Source organism: Petaurus breviceps, unplaced genomic scaffold (genome assembly GCF_028583685.1).
Source record: "Petaurus breviceps papuanus isolate PSGF00001 unplaced genomic scaffold, PetGlider_PUasm1.0 99, whole genome shotgun sequence".
NCBI lineage: Eukaryota > Metazoa > Chordata > Mammalia > Diprotodontia > Petauridae > Petaurus > Petaurus breviceps.
Window position 1 is genome coordinate 15,417,010 of NW_027187465.1, and position 18,841 is coordinate 15,435,850.

At 44.3% G+C, this 18,841-nt stretch overlaps 1 protein-coding gene across 1 annotated transcript in view; it reads right to left on the reverse strand.

Moving 5' to 3' along the window:
- FBXW8 (F-box and WD repeat domain containing 8) overlaps window positions 1-18,841 on the reverse strand; it is a 120,771-nt gene that overhangs the window by 9,223 nt on the left and 92,707 nt on the right. Inside the window, exon 8 of the mRNA XM_069081736.1 lies at window positions 7,354-7,481. Within this exon, the coding sequence (XP_068937837.1) occupies window positions 7,354-7,481 (128 nt within the window). The remainder of the gene's footprint in view (window positions 1-7,353; window positions 7,482-18,841) is intronic.

Sequence of the window (18,841 nt, forward strand, 5' to 3'; positions counted from 1 at the left end):
GCATACGATGCTGGCACATGGCTGTGTTCATGGATCTCCCCCTGCCTCTGTCCACAAATATCTAATCAAATGACTCAAAACCCAATCTCAGCAATGGAGGCTGAAAGACTTAGTTGCAGAAGTTGCCTTCCTTCCCATCATCCTTCCCAGGGCCCCAGGCCCTTCCCACCTGCTACCTGGGGACTAGCAGCACCTATCTCTACTGTGGGCTGGGTTTAGACGGTGAAGGAGAACTTAGCCCTCTGTGACACATAAATAACTACTGTGCTCAAAAAGCCAGTTCACGAGCTAATCACCCATGGACCGCACGAGGGCAATAATGCCGTTGGGAAGACAATGTTTCGTCAGGTCCTGGAGCACGAGGCAAACACATCGACTCTGTTATTCTGTATATCATGAACACAAGATGAAGCCCTTCTCACAATGCCATTTCTAATCTCGAAGAGTTCCTGCTGCAGAAGTGCACAGCTAACTTACTCAAGTTAATGCGGGTGAAACTTTGGACCAATGAAGAGAAAGGGTGAGGCCCAGACCACAATGCCCCAGACACCACGAGAAGTGGGAAGGAGTCATCATCTCAAGCACATTCAAAAGTACACAGAAGAAGACAAAAAGAAGTTCTGAGGACCACAAGCAAATGGCCATTTTGTTAGGTCCGTGTTTAGTCTACAGCTTCCTTAAAAATGGCGTTCCTTAGTTTCCTATACCGTGTCCTCTCTGTGTTTGTTGATGACTATGTTCATAAGAAGAAGACATGATTCCCCTCTTACAGAGGAGGAAACTGGGGCTCCTACATGAGAAGTGACCCTCCAGGCCTTCTGGGCATGTGGTCACTGCTCCATCCACCATGACGGCTCCCACACGACCTAAGAGGACAAATAATCGTGTGGGGTGGGCTTCACCTCCTCCTCAGGGAAGCTCTGGAATGAGCATGAGCCACAAGTCATGGGTAGCCATACTTTAAAAAAACAGAAAGCTCTAGACTAGAGGCAGCTGTGGCAGAAAGGAGAGAACGTGTGTTTGGAGTCAGGCGGCCTGGGTTCAAGTCTGACTCTGCTGTTTATCAGCTGTGTGACCATGTTTACATCAGCCAACTCATTCCTCTATGCCGTGGTTTCCTAATCTGTGAAATGGGGACAATAATACCTATATCACCTTCTTAGTATCACAGCACCTATGGACTGGACAGATTTGTTGTGAGCAGCAAATGAGATAATGGGTGAAGAGCTGTCTGCAATCCCCAAGGCAGCCATTCAGTGCCATTTGTTGTCCCTGCCGTGTGATGCTTCTGGCGAGGGGGTGGCAAGCTACAGGATGATGGGCCTAGGAAAGGTCAGCTCTAGAGCAGAGTTAAGAGAAATCCAGGACTGGCATTGCTGGAGGAAGGACAAAGTTTCCCACGTGCCGGACACATAGCTGGTCTGACTGGAGAGCAGCTCTCAGGTCTCAGAACAGAAAAGAAAGAAAGGTGCCGCACAGAGTGCTCTGGACTGTGCTGGGTGAACCAAGGTCTAGATGCCTCAGTGGCTCCCAGAAAGGGCTACTCTTCTGGAGAGTGAGGTTCCCTAATTTAGATCTGGTTGTGAGGAAAACAAAGGCAAACGTGAATCTGTCCACAAGTTCGGTCTGCCATCTGTTTTTCATTTGGATAGCAGTATGGAAAACTCCAAGCAAAATAAACAAATAAACCAAAAGATGCCATTATTGGGCTGTAAGTGAGTAAGAACAAGGGGAGGCCCCCAAGTTCCCAGGGAAATAAGCTGTTTGGACTGGAAAACATTTCTGGAGGGCGCCCTGAGAGGCAAAGCTGCAACTTCCTTCCCATGGGCACTGATAAGGACATGGGCTGGTCCCTGTTAACTCAGGCAACTAGATACTAATCTCAGGTGAAGACAATAATCAGCTTCAAACCTGGGACGACCAGCTAAAAGCTATATACTTCAGCATTAAATCAACCCACTCCACGGACTGAGACCCAGGGAGCATGCCAACAGCACACAGATATGCCAAGAAGGACAGCGTCCAGAGGCAAGAAGGGAGCTGGGGCAGATATCACGAACACATCTAGCTTGCGTTTCATCAATGTAGTCTGCTGAAAAGAAAAATAATTGGTCCAAAAGCTATAATTGTGTTATGTTTAATATTCATGGTCTAGCTGGAGGACTGTTCCAAGGCTCCCCCTCCCAGCCCCTCTCTAATGAAAATCACTCCATAGGAGACTGCGCTATTTCGCCAATTAAAACAAAAGACACCAGCGCCATCCAAAGCCTCCAGCCGAGTCGCATCCATCTGATGGGCAGGAAAACGTGCTGGAACTGAGACGGAGGCACGCTCTGGGTGGGGCTGTCGTCCGGGCTCTGAATAACTTATTCTGACCCTTACAGATGGAGTCAGCAGAGCATTTAGCTTGCCTGCTTCTGCGCCCTGGGATGGCCGGCCACGCCATGAGTGCACCGCAATGGAACATTAACAGGGCAAGAGGGAAGCTCGGAGACTCTTTAATTGGAGATGACAACTTGGGGCTTTCTTCCCATTGGTTTGGCTTGGAAAGTCCCATCTGACAATAAAGGTTCATTGTATTTGATAGAAGAGCTGGCGGCAAACCTGAAGCCCATTCAGACTCTGGCTTGGTCGGTTTATTAAGGATCTGACCTTCAGCTATGTTTCTATCCAAAAAAGCATCCAGGAGAGAGGGAGGCATTAAAATGTAGCCTTTCAAAACAAAAGCTTCTCCCCACCCCAAATCCCCACCAAACACACAACAGGAATGAAAGCAGGATTCAGGCTGGTTTCAGTGACAGTAAGTGGTTACAGCTATTTATTTTGGTGCATAGAGAGATGTCTAAAACTCTCTTTCAAGGAGCATTTTTGATCCCTTGTAAATGATTCCATTTAAATAAGATAACTAAAAAGAGACAACACATTTTAAAGAAACGCTGGCTCATTTAATTTAAGTAGGCTAAAACTAGAATATTTTTTCATCTTTTTAAACCTCCCACACAACAAATAAACCTTCAGCAAAAGCTTACTATTAGTAGTGACATCAATTCAATAAAATTATTAAAGCACCTACTATGACGAAGACTCAGTGATAGGTTCTGGATAATAATTTTATATCTAATAGTGTCTGACTAGTATAGACGTCCTAAAAAGGAAATGCTAAAAACCTATGTCAATAAGCTGAACAGCTATTAAAATTCAACAAGGCATGTTTTCCCTTGAGTTCTATTTAATGGTATACTTATTAATGCTATATATGCTGTACTTTTCAGAGGTCCCACTAACACAGAGACCTATGACTTTAAAGAATCCAATATGGCAACACCAATTTCCTAGAAATGCCATTCAATTCAATGCACCTGACCCTGAGTTTACTAAGAAACAAGATAACTTAGAGAAATGACTGCCCTGGGAGAGGTTACCCAGCAACCTGCCGCCGTCCCCATCCCAAGGTGGGCCCCAGTCCCTGCTTCCCATCCCTATCCCAAGGTGGGCCCACCTGCTGCTTCCCATCCCCATCCCGAGGTGGGCCCACCTGCTGCTTCCCATCCCCATCCCGAGGTGGGCCCAGCCACTGCTTCCTGTTTTTGTTCTGGGCCCTCCCTGGAGCACTGACTTCATCTGAGAGATTACCAACACAAGGACTTGTGGAAATGGAGGAAGGGCTGGGGGAGCTCATGAGGCCCATCTCTGTTCTCCAGCCACACTTGCTTTATCCCTGCTGAAAAAAAAGGGGGCTTGCTTCCTACACCTTCTTAGTGCCTCAGAAATGGTGCCGTTCTGAGGTCCTTCCTAATGTGAAGCCTCACTGGACTCACTCTCCTCACAGCTTATCCTCCCCATCCGGCCCCTGGGCCCAGCTCCGGGCTCTGGCCCACACAGCTGACCAAGCTCCACCCAAGGTTGTCCCTGATGACTCCTCTGCCATCAGACCTCCTCAACACATGGGGCTGCTCCCTGCTTTTCTAGAAATTAATGTACTCATTAATCAGGAGTTTCAAAAAGCAGCATGATGTAGTGGGAAAAGGCTACTGGATTTGAACTTGGGAGTAAGAAGCCTTGGGGTTCTAAACTGGGCTCTGCTGTTAACTGGCAAGTCATTTAACCTCAGAGCCTCAGTCTCCTCACTTGTAAAATGGGAAGAAGAATCCTCACATTGGCACCCCACAGAGTTCTTACAAGGGACTGACAAACCATATAGCATCCTGGGAAATGTGAACTCCTGAAAAAACCTAGGCCGTAAGAGGCGGCATGGGACACAGGCCTCCCTCAGAGCCTCACTGGCATGTGATAAGTAAGTGACTTCACCTCTAAGAACCTCAGTCTCCTCATCTGAGAAATGGAGAGAAAAATTCTCACCAAGTGGGATGGGAGGGAAAGTGCTTTGGAAACCTGCAGGGTTTTTTGGTTTTGTTTTGTCTTAATTATCAAGCCTAATATCCCAAAACAGTCCTCCCCTATTTTAATTAATGTTGATAATTCCTCAAACTGAATAATTTTTTAAAAAGAACACTTTTTTCCTACACTTGGCCTTAATTTTAATTTTAAAATATCTGGACAATTTTCTGGATTTTTGCTCTAATGCTATTCATGAAACACAATTATGCTCCAACAGGGGCTTTTTTTTTTTTTTTTTCACATTAGGAAGGTAATTTCAGAGTTTTTTAAGTGACACTCTAGGAAGTCTTTCCTATTCCTGTCAGGGCCCCAAATTTAAAAAATAAAACATTAAACTCCTTGAGAGCGGGGCTGGATTTTTTGGTGTTATCTGTATATCCCCAGCATCTGGAACAAACAAGTTTCATAGGTGGGGCCAAAACTGAATTGCATTGGGATCAAACAGGCTAAGAGAGAGCGCTCTGCAAACCTTCAAGTGCTACAAAGGTGTGTGCATATGTATTTGTATATGTGTGTGTGGGGGGGGATGCATGTATGCGTTAGCTATAATGAGGCAGCTGGGTGGCCAAAGTACATAGAGCACTGGACTGGGAGTCAGGAGGACCCAAGTTCAAATCCAGTCTCAGACACTTCCTAGCTAGGAGACTCTTGGCAAATCACTTGACCTACGTCTGCCTCAGTTTCCTCAACTTTGAAATGGGGGTCCTAATAGCTTCTACCCCCCAGTAGTCATGAGGATCAAGTGAGATAATGTGGGTAAAGGGCTTAGCATGGCATCCAGCACACAGTAAATATTCTATCAGTGTTCTTGCTGTAATTATTATGCTTACTACGGCATGTGCTTGAGAAACAGGATCTTTGGCACCTTCGCCGGCCGGTTTTTTCCAGAATACATTCACAATCTCTTTTCTGGTGCTGGGATGTCAAGATGACCCCATCCTTCCCAATTCCCTCCCTTTCCTATAGATACTATTGTGACTGTTGAGAAGCTTCTCTCTCTCTCCCCCCTGCCCTGGGCCAGTGTTTCCAATAAGCTTTAATAACAGTCTCTATTTTGACGTTCCCGGTCCCTGTGTCATCAGTGAAGCTCCACCATCACTGCTCTGGGGATCAGAGGCTGCTTGTTTTGGGCCCCACAAACACAATCACAATTTTGCTATTGTCCCCTGGAGAGAGATTTAAAGACGTGTATGTCAGGTATATCATCTCCTATTAAAATAGGCTTAATGTAACGGATAATGAGGTCAGATTTTAGACTCGGGAGGGACAAGAGTGCCCTTTTACACAGTACATTTGGCTCCTGCTTAGGGGATGGAGCCCCTAATTAGGGATCCCTGCTCTAGGGGGAGAAGTCTGCTCTCTGAGTACCTATAGGCCTCCCAGCTGACAATCCAACGTGCAGCTGCTAATGGTATTACAACCTGGCTCCGAACCCTTTCTCTGCTCCCTAATTGGGCCTGTGTATGCAGAGAGCGGGGGTCTCTTCTCTGCTCCACTGTCTGGTTCCCTGTGAATCTAGCTGTGACTGAACACCCAAATGCTCATGTTGTAAACAAACTCTGCACGAATAAATCTATAATCCCAACGCTTTTCATTTGGACATCGCAAGTAGCCTTCTGCATTTACTCTCCCAGAAAACGCATAGCTGCCAAGTCCCAGTGGGAAGAAGGGTATCAGATAAGCTTGTGTTCTTTGTAGCCCCTGCACAAATCAACACGTAGCTTGCTTTGGTAACACTAACACAAGGGATTAAAACTAGAAATTGATTTGTTTGGTTTTGCTCGGCCACATGGGGAGGCCACTCATCAAACCTGGCTTTGTAAGAGAAAAACAGCCTGGCCTGTTTGCTAGATGATCACGTTACACCTATCAAAACATCAGCTGTCTTTAGACAACTAAGAAAAATGATCGAGCATTTTCTTTACTAACAACGTATGCAGTGTGCTTCCATTATCTTTGCCCTGAAAAATGGGGAGGGGTTGGTGAGGGGGGTGCTGAAAACATTGTTTGATAAAATAATTATTTTTGCAAGCTGCTGCACTGGCGGGACAGAGGTCTGGGATTTGGCAAGAGAAAGTATCCGCCTCACAATCTGATACCCACCACCAAACCAGACCACCACCTGCAGCCTGGTGCCGAGCACTGGGAGAAGGAGGGGTGCCATTAGACACTGGCCCCTCGCCATTCCACATCTCTTTGGGGCACTGGATCAGACACTGCAGATAACTAGCCAAAAAAACAAAAAGGGGAAAAAAGAAAACCTAAAAATTGGACTCAGAGGGTCTTTTCAAACACTTTAATCCTTTCGTGCTGACGGTTCCCGGTGTGCCCATCGCTGGCAATGGACATCATACAGGGAAAACCTGACTCCCTAAGCCAACGAGTTAAAGGGAAGGCCGCTAATCAGCTAAATAGTGCCTGGAACTTGTTCATATAAAGTCCGTCTTTCTCTTTCTCTCTCTCTTTTTTTTGGTCACTGGAGGGACACCATAGTGTTCTGAAATACACTCCTGACATCATCTGGCAAACAAACTCAATTCACTGAACATGATTCATCCCTTAGGTTATTGTTTTTAATATCAGAAAGTGAGCTTTTAAATGCCAGACAAATTTTGCAGCAGGGGGAAAAAATATTCCAAGTGGTCTCTCTGGACCCTTCACCAACTGCGTCCACCAAATGGCTTAAAAGAAAATCTTCCCATGATGCTCTCAGAAAGAAAGCAGAGAGGCAGAGATATCCAACGATTACCTAATACCAGTCTCTCCAAGCTTATGGAGGCAGTGTTTATAGGAGGAGGGGAGAAGAAAGAAAGGAGGGAGGAAGAGGAAGAAAAGGGGGGAGAGAAGAAAGAAGGGGGGAAGAGGAGGAAAAGGAGGAGGAGGAGAAAATGAATAAGAATCCTGGAGGTGGGAGCCATTCATTTCTAGAGAGCACTGCTGTTGGTTCCAACATACCTCCTGTCCTTATTGCCTGTGACCAGCAGGTGTGGGGGACTGTTCCGGAGATTGATGCATGTGAAGTCACCCAGGGAGCTGCCCAGTGCGGCCAGGCACTGACTCGTCTGCAGGCTGTACAGCAGTATCTGTCAGGAAAAAGAACAGCACCTGCATACATGGACCAGGCCTGTACCAAGTGCCTTTTGCTTCAGGATAAACCAGGACAAGCTCTGCACCCTTGAATTGCATTAATGATGTTTTACAGGTCCAGGGTGCCGATGTCATGGGAACTCTTCGAGGTGAAGCACAAATACTCTCACTGCCTAAGGGACACGTCGGAAGGAGGAGAAAGCAGCCACTGTGCTCCCTCCCCGAGGCCAGGAAAGGTGGTACCGAGGCCAGGAAAGGTGGTACCGAAACGTGCAACTGCAAGAGTTGCCAGCTTTTTGGGAAATGGACCCAAGAGGAGAAAGGACAAAGGATTGTGGGTAATGGGACGCTCAGAACAGAAGCAGAGAAGCAGCAGCACCAGTGTTACCCTTACTCAGTCACCTGAGACCAGAGCCCTCCAGAAGCTCCAGGTCATAGTCCTGGCTCAGTCACCCAGAGTTCCTCTCTCTGGGCCTCAGTCTCCTCATTTACCAAATGTAGGGGGTCCACCTTGATGGTCTCCAAGGTCCTTCCCTGCTTTAAAATCTGTGAGCCTATGATATGGTCCACTGCCCACGTGAGGAAACTGAGGCCCAGACATTTATGCCACTTGCCCAAGGTCATGCAGGTAGAGGAAGGGCACATTTACACAGCACCTCCTGTGTGCCAGAAGCTTTACTAATACTGTCTCATTTGCTCCTCCCAACAAGCCAGGAAGGCAGGTGCTGTCATTATCCCCATTTACAGACACTGAGGCACAGAGAATTTAGGTATCTTGCCCTGGGTCAGACAGCCAGTAAGTGTCGGAGGCCAGATTTGCTAGCTGACAAACAGTTCCTTCCTTCCTTCAACATTTACTGAGGTTTGCATATTCAAGGAATAGCACTAAAGGAGATTAAAAACACAACAAGGGTCAGCGGGTATCCAGGGTTTGGTGGTCTTGTAAAGGGGTGGAGGATGGGCACGGTGTATACCGAGAATTGGAATGCAAGATAAAAAAGGAGTAAGAGACTCAAAGTGCCACTGAAATTCAGAGAGGGTTTGGTGGCTCTGGGAAGGTTTCACAAAGCTCTTAACTGACTGTGGAAAGAAAACAAGTAGAGCGGAGGAGGGACAAAAATACACAAATGCCCGGAGGTAGGAAAGCAAAAGCTATGTTCAGAGAATTTAAATATCTAAGAAAGATCTGAATTACATTAAGCAACACAATTTCTTTTTAAAAAAATTTATTTTCCAAATAATTTACCATACTAGCTACTGAAACTGCTCTTAGAAATAGTGAACTGCTTAAAAGAAAACCTTCTAGTAGCACTTGCCTCAGTTTCCTCATCTGTAAAATGATCTGGAGAAGGAAATGGCAAACCACTCTAGTAAATCTTTGCCAAGAAAACCCTAAATGGAGTCACAAAGAGTCAGACACAAATGAACAACAACAAAATTTATGTGGGTAGTGTTTATAGCATCAAGACTGAACTCTAGGGTGTGGCTGTTGGATTATGATAACCCATAACCCCTACCAGGGAGAAGCTCTATGCTAAAGTTATACAAATAGAAACTAAAAGATTGTTTTTGAAACACAACCCGCCACAGTGTTTCCCATCGTTGCCTCCCCATAAGCTTCCAGCCATTGTTTAGGAAGCATGGAACCCATTAGATATCCACAGAGTAGGAAGACAGCTTATCTACTCATCTCCAGATACAGCACTATATTCCACTCTCATTCTCTCTCTCTCTCTCTCTGGGAGGGGGGAAGGCAAGGCAATTGGGGTTAAGTGACTTGCCCAAGGTCACACAGCTAGTAAGAGTGGCAAGTGTCTGAGGCTGGATTTGAACTCAGGTCCTCCTGACTCCAGGGCTGGTGCTCTCTTCACCGAGCCACCTAGCTGGCCCTATATTCCATTCTCATAAAGCATTTTCATTCCATCCCCCTGAAATGAGAAAATTTATAAAAACAAATCTAATTAATGTCTTTTCACAGTCTAACTAACCACCATGGTAAATAGAATCTTGAGATCCTGCTAATTTGTTGAAAAATTAAACATTGTAGAAAAACACTTGGTTTTTAACTTTGATTTCTTCATGATGATAAAGCAGTAAGTCTTAAGTCTTACTAGGAAAGGTCGAGCATACATGGTAGTCCTTCAGAATAACTCTCAGCCTCTTGCCTGAGTTTGGATCCTGAGGCCAAAGGGAAACTTTCCTTCACAGAGGGAAGTCTAACACTCCATTCATCAAAGAAAGGCACAATAGTGGGAGGTTCGATGACTGACTTTGACAGACTCAGCCTTTCCCAGCAACACAAGGACCTAAGCTAATTCCAAAGGACTCATGATGGAAAATGCCATCCACATCCAGAGAGAGAACCACGAAGTCAGAATGCAGAGGGAAGCAGACTACGTATGTTCTTTGTTGATTTGTTTTTTCTTTCTCATGGTCTCTCCCGTTTGTTATAATAATAGAGTTTAACAGGAATGTATGTGTAGAGTGCAAGCTGTCTTGGGGAGGGAGGGGGAGAAAATTTAAAACTTATGGAAGTGAATATTGAAAACTAAAAATAAGTTAATTTAAAAAAAAAGAGCGCATGGCTCAAGGCTAAGTTAGACAAGAAGATCTGAAGAGCCACCGATAAGGGCTCACTGGTCTCTTCTGGCGGTCGGTACAGCAAAAGATCTGCCACAAAAGAAGGAGCAAAGTACTGGGTTCAAACCCTACCTCGGAGGCTTGCTCCCGGAGCTTTTTGTTGTTGGTGGTCAGTCATTTCTGATCCCATCTGGGGTTTTCTTGGCAAAGATGCTGGAGTGCTTCACCTTTTCCTTCTCCAGCTCATTTTAGAGCTGAAGAAAATGAGGCAAACAGGCTGAAGTGACTTGCCCAGGGTCACACTCCTGGTAAGGTCATATATGAACTCAGGTCTTCCTGACTCCAGGGCTGGCACTCTATCCACTGTGCCACCTAGCAGCCCCTCCCTGAGCCTTTGTTTCCTCATTTGCAAAATAAGGGGGTGGCCAAAATGGCCTCTTGTGCCCTTCCAGTTCTAGCTTTGTGACCCATAATCATCCTGAAGCCAGATACAAGAAATGATGCGAAGCTATTCTGAGCATTAATTAGCTTGTGAATTTTTGTTTCCAGTGGATTTGCACTCTTATATCAACTGACAACAGATCTGAACAGAATGGAATAATTTACCCTTCTCTCTTAAAAGAACTAGGAGACCAAGACAGAGGCCATGATCTTAGAGGAGGACTTGGAATCAAAGTATTGGATTTCAATTCCTGGATGTATCTACCGCAGGCTTTGGAGGGGGGGGGTATTGTATACCATGGGGCAGCCTGTATGTTACAGAAACAGACACACCAAGCAGGACTGGCCCTGCCTTGAGGACCAGCTGTTACATGTCAAGCCTATTTTTTCTCAAAAATATCTACAGAAACAGTTAATATCTCAAATCTTGATATAATATTAGAGCCGCTACTGCTGAGAATTTCTGAAAGCAATGGGCAAGTTTATTATGACTCAAGACTATAGAAAAAGATCTAGGAAATAAGTGAAAATAAAAAATGTATGTGCATCAGTGAGATGAACTTCTAATTCCAGTAATTTTTCTCAGGTCAATAAGCAGATAACCTAATAATGAAACAACTATCATTGACAATTAATAACCCAAGAGGATATAATTAGGGAATTCATTCAAAGGCTCTAGAGGAAAAAAAAATAGCACTGGTTTGGGTTACCATGCCCATAAGAAGTAATTCTGTACTTATTTCAACTCTGCATCACCTACATTTATTATATACATCTTCTAAGTATTTTTACAAAGAATAAAGCATTCATTTATAAAAGAGAAATAAGCACATTGAATGAATGAGTGCCTAAGGCATAGAAAGGCCATGGTGGATCTTGAATTGATTTCCGATACATTGACTAGACAAGCCCCCTTATCTTTTCTTCCTGTTTTTTTAAGAGGGAGACTGATTATTCTTAACTGACAGAGTGTGACTTAAACTCTTCCCCAAAAAGACTTTCTCTATTTTCATTGTCAAGACTTCTAAGTTAGTAGTTAAGAGTCAAGTGTTCTCTAGAATGTTTAATAATTCAACGAATTAGGAATATCCAGAGTACCTTTACCATTACGTTTAGTTAAAGACCACAGAGACTAGAAAACACATTATCCACCTCAGGGGCGATTCTTTCCATGTTACAAGTCCCTTAACGACCTTTACTATTTCTCCCTCCCCCTTCCCTTTCTCTCTCTCTCTCTCTCTTTTAATAAGGCTGAGCAAATGGGACTTCATTTTATCTGATTGCCACAGACTAGTGAAATTAATTATTCATGCTCACACTCTCCCTTTTGTTAAGACCATGCATTAGACTCATTTTTCTCTTTATTGCACTAGTTGGGTTAGTCTGAAACTTGTGGCCACTCTCCTTAGACAGATGTACTGAGAAAGAGGTAGGTAGGTATGTTAGAAAGGAGGAAAAAGCCACCCAGAGCCGAAGCCCTGGGCATAAGGCTCTGCGCTCATGTGACACCAAATCAATAAGTGTCAGGGAATATTTTAAAAGTACACATTAGATCTGATAAGGAGCATGAAAAAAGTGGACACAAGGCCCCTTTCTACAGAAATGGTGAAGTTTTGCTGGGACTCCTTCCTAGCGAAGCCTCGAAACTGTGGCCGAGTACAGGAAAGACAACGTCACAGCTTTTTTTCCCCCTTCAGTCTCCAAATTCTCCATCAGAGACAGAAATGGAGGGCAGTGCTGTTGGAGGAGATGCGAACCTTGTCAACAAGACCTCACAGAAAGGTTTTCCACATTCCCAGGTATCAGGGAGTTACGTTGCAATCTTCGTCCCTTAACTTATACCCATGGCAGCTGCAGATTCTCTGATATATCTTTGCTTTAGAACAGACACAATTTTGGAAGTGGAATAATCCCAAAGCCGTATTTCAACTGCTGCTTACTTTAATGAAGCAATGCCGGCACTGTCCCCTAATTCAGAAATTGGATTGGGTCTTTACACAGATAGAAATTCAGATGGGAAAGAATTTACTGTGGTCTCTTCTCACTGCTATGACTCCTCTCATCACCTCTCTGCCTGCACGTGCCCCTGGAGGCTCCAGAGGTGGTGGGCACAGCTTCAGCAGCTGCCAACAACTAAAAGCCAGCTCTCTCCTTGTAGACTTGGCCAACGCCACCTGCTGTCACTCCTCTGGGTTACTGCCTACACATGTAACCTGCTTCTCCTGGGAGTCTCACTCCACTGGCCTCGCCACAGCTGCTGGTGCATTAAGTTGCAAGGAGAAAGGATGCAGAACCAGGAAAGAGACAGCATGGCCAAAGCCCCGATCAGAGGAGGGAAAACCAAAGTGCCCTGGTGGAAGCATGCCCAACACCTTCTGAGAATGGTTTGAACTACCTAGTGTGCCCCAGCACTGGTTTCTATTCATGGCCACAGAAGAGGAAATAGTGAGGGCTCAACATAGAGTGGCTGTAGATAACAACATGAGATCTGGGTCAATGAACTGCTTCCTCTGCCCCTTCAGAAATACAATCTAAAATGTAAACTTGACAAATCTTCAAATGGGACTTCCTTGAAATGATGAGGGTTTGGGCCCTATAATACGCAACCAGTGAAAGAGGCAAAAGATCTGCAAAGACTTTTGGAACAACATAGTTTCACTATCAATGCACATCCCAGTCCCAGGTATGTTTCCAGAGGAAATCTGGGATTGATGAGAAAATGAAGAAAGCCATGAGACTAGACCAAGTATATACAGAGAAAGTGTGTGCTGAAAATGGTATGATCTTTAAGGCACCAAGAGAGTGGGTCTCCAGGCAGAGAGGCCCCTTAGAGCCTTAAAAATCATGTCATTTTCAGCACACACTTAAGGAAAAACAAAAAAGAAAACCAACAAAAAACATGGATAACTACTTTCCCATCCTCATAAAGTATGTATGAAAATTATATATATATATATATATGCACCAATGACATCCTTGATGAAGGTATGAAAATGTAACAGGTAACGTTTTGCAGGTGATGTTCCCAAACAGACCATTTTCTTCCCATTATATAATAAACTGAAAGGTACAGAGAATATACAGTCCTACTGTGTTTATTATTAGTTTAATATATTTAAAATTTCAATGTGGTAAAGCAAAATGCTCTCTTGAAGGCTCTCCTTCAAAGGCATACTGCCAGAATTATACGAGTCCTTTAAAGATAAGAGGAAGAGACAACTTTGTTCAACCACTCCATGATCATTAATCTCAAGGAAAGCATAGGACAGGGACTTATCGATATTGATTATGCTTATTGATAATGTTCACCATGGTCACAGCAGAGCTCAAGCCTGGAGCTCAAGCAGGAAAAAGACTTCTTACTCTAGAACGGTCACTGCTTCCCTCCACATCTGTCTGGGGACGATGCTGAGTTGATTGCATCAAGCAAGCCCTGGGACAGTGTATAATCTCCTAAATGAGGCCCCTATTACTCAGAAAGAGTGGGACTAATTAACTAATAGCACAGGAAAGCCCAAGTGGACTCCGAATGCTCTTGTCCAGAACGTGCTGTGCAGTCGGAATGAAAGTCCACAAGCTTGTCCATCGGTGTGTGTGCACCTTGGGTGGATGAAACAAATGGACACTGAATTGGCTGAAGAAATGAACAGGAGGAGGAGGAGAGAGGCCTGGAGTGACTTTGGGAAACTGCCAAGTTATGTTATGATTCCAAACTTCTCCCTGAAACAAATGCCCATCCTTTTAATAGCAGTACTTTCCTAGGGATAGTTAGTGTATGGCTGAGAGTCTTGAACGTTATGATGTCTAGCTAACAGAGTAATTGGGGTGAGCGAGTTGTAACATATTCCAAGTAAATAATTACACAGGAGAAGCTGGTGCAGAAGATTTCATCAATAAGTCAATCAACAACCATGTATTAAGTCTCCTATGTTCCAAGGGCTTTGTTAGAAAACAAAGACAAAAATGGAACAGTTCCTGCCTTCAAGGTGCTTATATTCTATCAGGGGAGACCACAGGATACAGAATGAATACAAAATAAACACAAGATAGTTTTGGGAAGGGGAGCTGAGTGGCTTCTGGGGAGAAAGGAAAGGCTTCATGGAAAAAGGGGCTCTGTGAGGTGGGGGTGAGGAGGTCAGCCGGGACAAAGGCTCAGGGCATGGGAGGACATGCAGAGAGGTGGAGGATGGGTGGATCCCAGAGGACTTCTAAAGAGAAATAACAGATAATGAGGCTAAAAAGGTAGTTGGGGCCAGGTAATAGAGGGCTTTAAAAACCAGAGTTGCTTTTGCTTAAATATAATTGTCACAAGGGAGGGCATCAGTGTATGTGCATGGGGGGGGAGATAGGGAGGGGGAACCAACAGAAGTTACAGAGAGAAGTGAAATGGGCATTCTAGCCGTCCCAAAGAAGAGGAAAAAGGAAAAAACACACCACGTTCAGTGTTTGTGTGCTAGGGGCCACAGGATCAAAAAGGGTCAGAGACAACCAAACAACCGAACAGCAACAATTGTCAGACACATTAAGCTCTGAGAATGCGAAGAAAGGCCAAACTCGGGTCCTGACCTCGAGGAGTTCACAGTCTGATGGGGAAGATGACATGGAAATAATGATGCGTCTGGAAGAGAAAGTGAAGGCAACCTCAGAGGGGATAGCAGAGAGGGAGACCAGCAGAGGCCTCTGGCAGAAGGGGGCATCTCATTATAACTGAAAGGCAAGCCTCTGTGTCAGACAAAGGTACGACTTCTTGTAGCCAATCAGAGGGAGCGCTGGAGAAGTCGCCTTCGACAGCAAAGGGCAAATGTTCAAAAGCTCTCTAACCAGGCAGGAGTCACGGGTCAGCTTTACCCAGATCTGGAGATTCAGCAGGGAAGGCAAAAACAGAACATAAAAACAATACAAAGACTAGAGTAAGCAGAAAGTGAAACATTCTTTTCAGTTGCTATTCCAAAAGTCTCTGCCTACTAAAGCAGTGCATCTAGGCATGGACAGGATGCCCACCTTCCCTTCCCCCTGGAGACTTTGTATTTCTGTGTACGTGTATCTCCTGACCAGACAGAAGCTCCCTGCAGGCAGGCCTGGTTCACCTCTGCTTCTGCACCCCCAGCTTCTAGCCCCGTGTCTGCACACAGGAGGCACTGAATAAATACTTGTGAACTGACCAGAGGCCACATGGGGCAGCAGATAAGAGAACTGGCCTCAGAGCCAAGAAAGATCCGGATTCAAGTTCTGCCTCTGAGCCATAGCCTGGGCCCAGGCCCCTTTCTAAGGTTGCAAGTCACAAAGCAAATGCCAAACTGCACTTGGAGGGAAGTTTCCACATTGGAAGTTTCCACATCCCTACGCCAGTCACTATCCTTATCCCTATTTTTAAAAAATCACGGGGCTGCTTCTATTTGTGTTCTAGAACAACTTCTGATTTTGCAAAAAAAAATGAATCAATGGGACAAAAGCGTTCAATGTGCAGAATTTCATTTAACAACCAACCTTTCATATATGCATATATACACACATACACATGTATGTAAATATGTGTGTCTGTGTAGTGTTATCTTTTAAGGAGAGACAGATGGCCCAGACTACAATAGGGATATTGATTTCCAGATTCAAACCTACTCATTTTAGTTTGTGAAGATCTTAAGGAACATAAATGTTAAATTAAAATCATTCCCCCCCAGTTCAGGTCTCCTCCAAACTGCCACGGGCTTTTCAAGCCTTTCGCTGGTCTCTTTCTCCCACCCATCTCTCCCTGATCTGCCCCCTAGTCCAGCCCCCTCCCACTGCAGCCTGAACAGCAGGCTTTAACACTTTTCTTAGATACAGTTTGCCCCTTGCACCAATCCACTCTCCACACTGCCACCAAATGGATCTTATTAAAAGCCTCCTTTCGCTGTCACTGCCCTACTCAAACCCTTCAATGATCCCCAACTTCTAAAAGACTGAAGTCCAGATCCTTTCGCTATGTATATGGAGCTTTCTATTATTCAATCTTTTCTCCTTCACAAGCTCTCCCTTTCTCTTTTTCCCTCCCCTTTCCTCTCCCCCATCTAATCATTATCCTACAAATATAACATACAACTTCTAGCCTCTGGGCTTTTTACTCCTGCCATAGCCTCTCCCTGACATTCTCTGTGCTCCTTGACTGCTTTCAATTCAATTCTTCCTTCCAAGTCCAGCTTAACTAACTTTCCCAAAGCCTCCTTCAGCACCCGTGCTCTTGATAATCTCGCCCTCATCTGAATTCCCGTCACCTTTACTGTCTCTGCCTTATCATCTTCTTATAAACACAGTCTAACTCCTAAATTAGATTATCGACTCCTTTGTGTCTCATGCTGCTTTAGTCTTCAGAGCCTACCCCCTCACCCACACACACACTATCTGACTGACAATACAGTGCAGCCTCAGACCTTTCCTGCATCTCTGACTCATCTGGACTACTTGGCTTTTCAAGTTAATTTACACAAGAAATCCTCACCAACTCCTACCTCACCTTGGGAATGTAGAGGTTCTACTTACAAACATCTATTTAGAGCATACCCTGTGTATGAGGCACTACGCTAACTGCAGACGATATGAAGATGAACAGAACACAATCTAGACCCTCAGGGAACTTAGAACTTGGAATTTGTCGTTGTTGTTGTCATTCAGTCAGTTGGTCCTGCCCAACTCTCTGCAGCCCTACTTGGGGTTTTCTTGGCAAAGATACTGGAACGGTTTGTCATTTCCTTCTCTAGTGGATGAATCGAGTGTGCGTTATAATATTTTTTATTAACACCTTAAGTGCATAGACTAGAATTAAGTATGGTACAATGGAAAAAATACTGGATTTGGAGTCAGGGGCCCTGGGTTTAAGTTACAGCTCTAATCCTGTCTAACTTGTGAGATTGTGGGCAAGTATGTTCTCTCTGGACTCAGTTTTTTCCTCTGAAAAATAAAGGGGATAGAGTAAATGACCTCTGTGGTCCCTTTTCATTTTAAACTTATGAGAAAATGGAGGACAGATGATTTCAGTGGCAGAGGGTGAAATGGCAAGGGAAAGATACAGCAAGAAGATAGAAGCTGAGGGGGACCTTTAAGCAGACGTGCTGAAGAATTCCCAATGTGTCAACATGTACCATAAAATGTCACCACTTCTACTATGGTTCATCTTTTCAGGTCTTCCCAAGGAAGGAAAGAGACCCCAGACATCTGTCTAGATGAAAGAGAGAGAGAGAGAGAGTGAGTGAGTGAGTGTATGTGTGTGTACACATATATACACATACGTAAATGTATGTCCATGCAGATACAATATATCTGTATATTTCTATGCACATGTGCTTGTGAGCATACATACACACATACCTCTGTGTTTGGGTATATATACATAACATACGCTCCTGTACGCCTGTGTGCATGTGTGCATGTGTGGGTGGATGTGACGCCCTTATTTTCTCTGATTTCTGAATCCACATCTAAAAGGCTGGGCTACATAGCTGAAAAGCTCACTGTGTCAGAGATGCTAGATGGAGCTGCCCCGGGAGCATTCCAGCTTTCCTTTTCTAGGTGGACAGATGCTTCTGCAGAAATCTGCTTTGGCTACATTCACTGATTCTGTCTTACTCAGTGATATGGGAGCTTTACCATAAGTGTATTTTCATGTATACAAACCCACAAATTCAGCCAATCTGTTTTCCACTAACTAACAGATTTAACCAATTCATAAGTGCAGTTGTCCTAATTTTTTTTTAGCTGATATCATGATGCACAGAATTTCTATTGCCACATGTATCATTCTTTCTTTCTTACTCTCTTTCAATGAAGGACACAAAAGAATAAGGTTTACAGGTCTTGAGGGTGCAATTTGGTAGTGTAAATGTCCCAAGTTGCTATTCTGACCCACCATAAATATGGCATACGAAAATAAGAAATTTAACTATGAACAAATGCAGGGTCAGCATATCGATGGTCATACACAAAGCTAAGTGTATGGGCTCTATAAATTCACAGATGAGCTAAGATTTAAAAGGAGTAGATGAGAGAGACAGACAATTGGGGAGGGAGGAGGAGACAGAGAGAAAAGAGTAAATCATACACAAAACAGCCAATAAAAAAATAAAAAAGCAGTTAATATACATGAATAATGGATGTTTGATTTAAAAGCAGTTTACTCCGATATGATGTAATTTTTGACAATCAGCCAGAGAGACTATTTTGCAAGTCCTTGCCAGAGATAAGTCATAGCATAAGGGCTAGCAACACAGCTATGTCTGTGAACATGTGGAAAATTGACTTTCGTGCCATCTCAAAGGTGACTTTCTATTGGCAAACAAAAACTTCCATCTCGGGTGCACTTAGC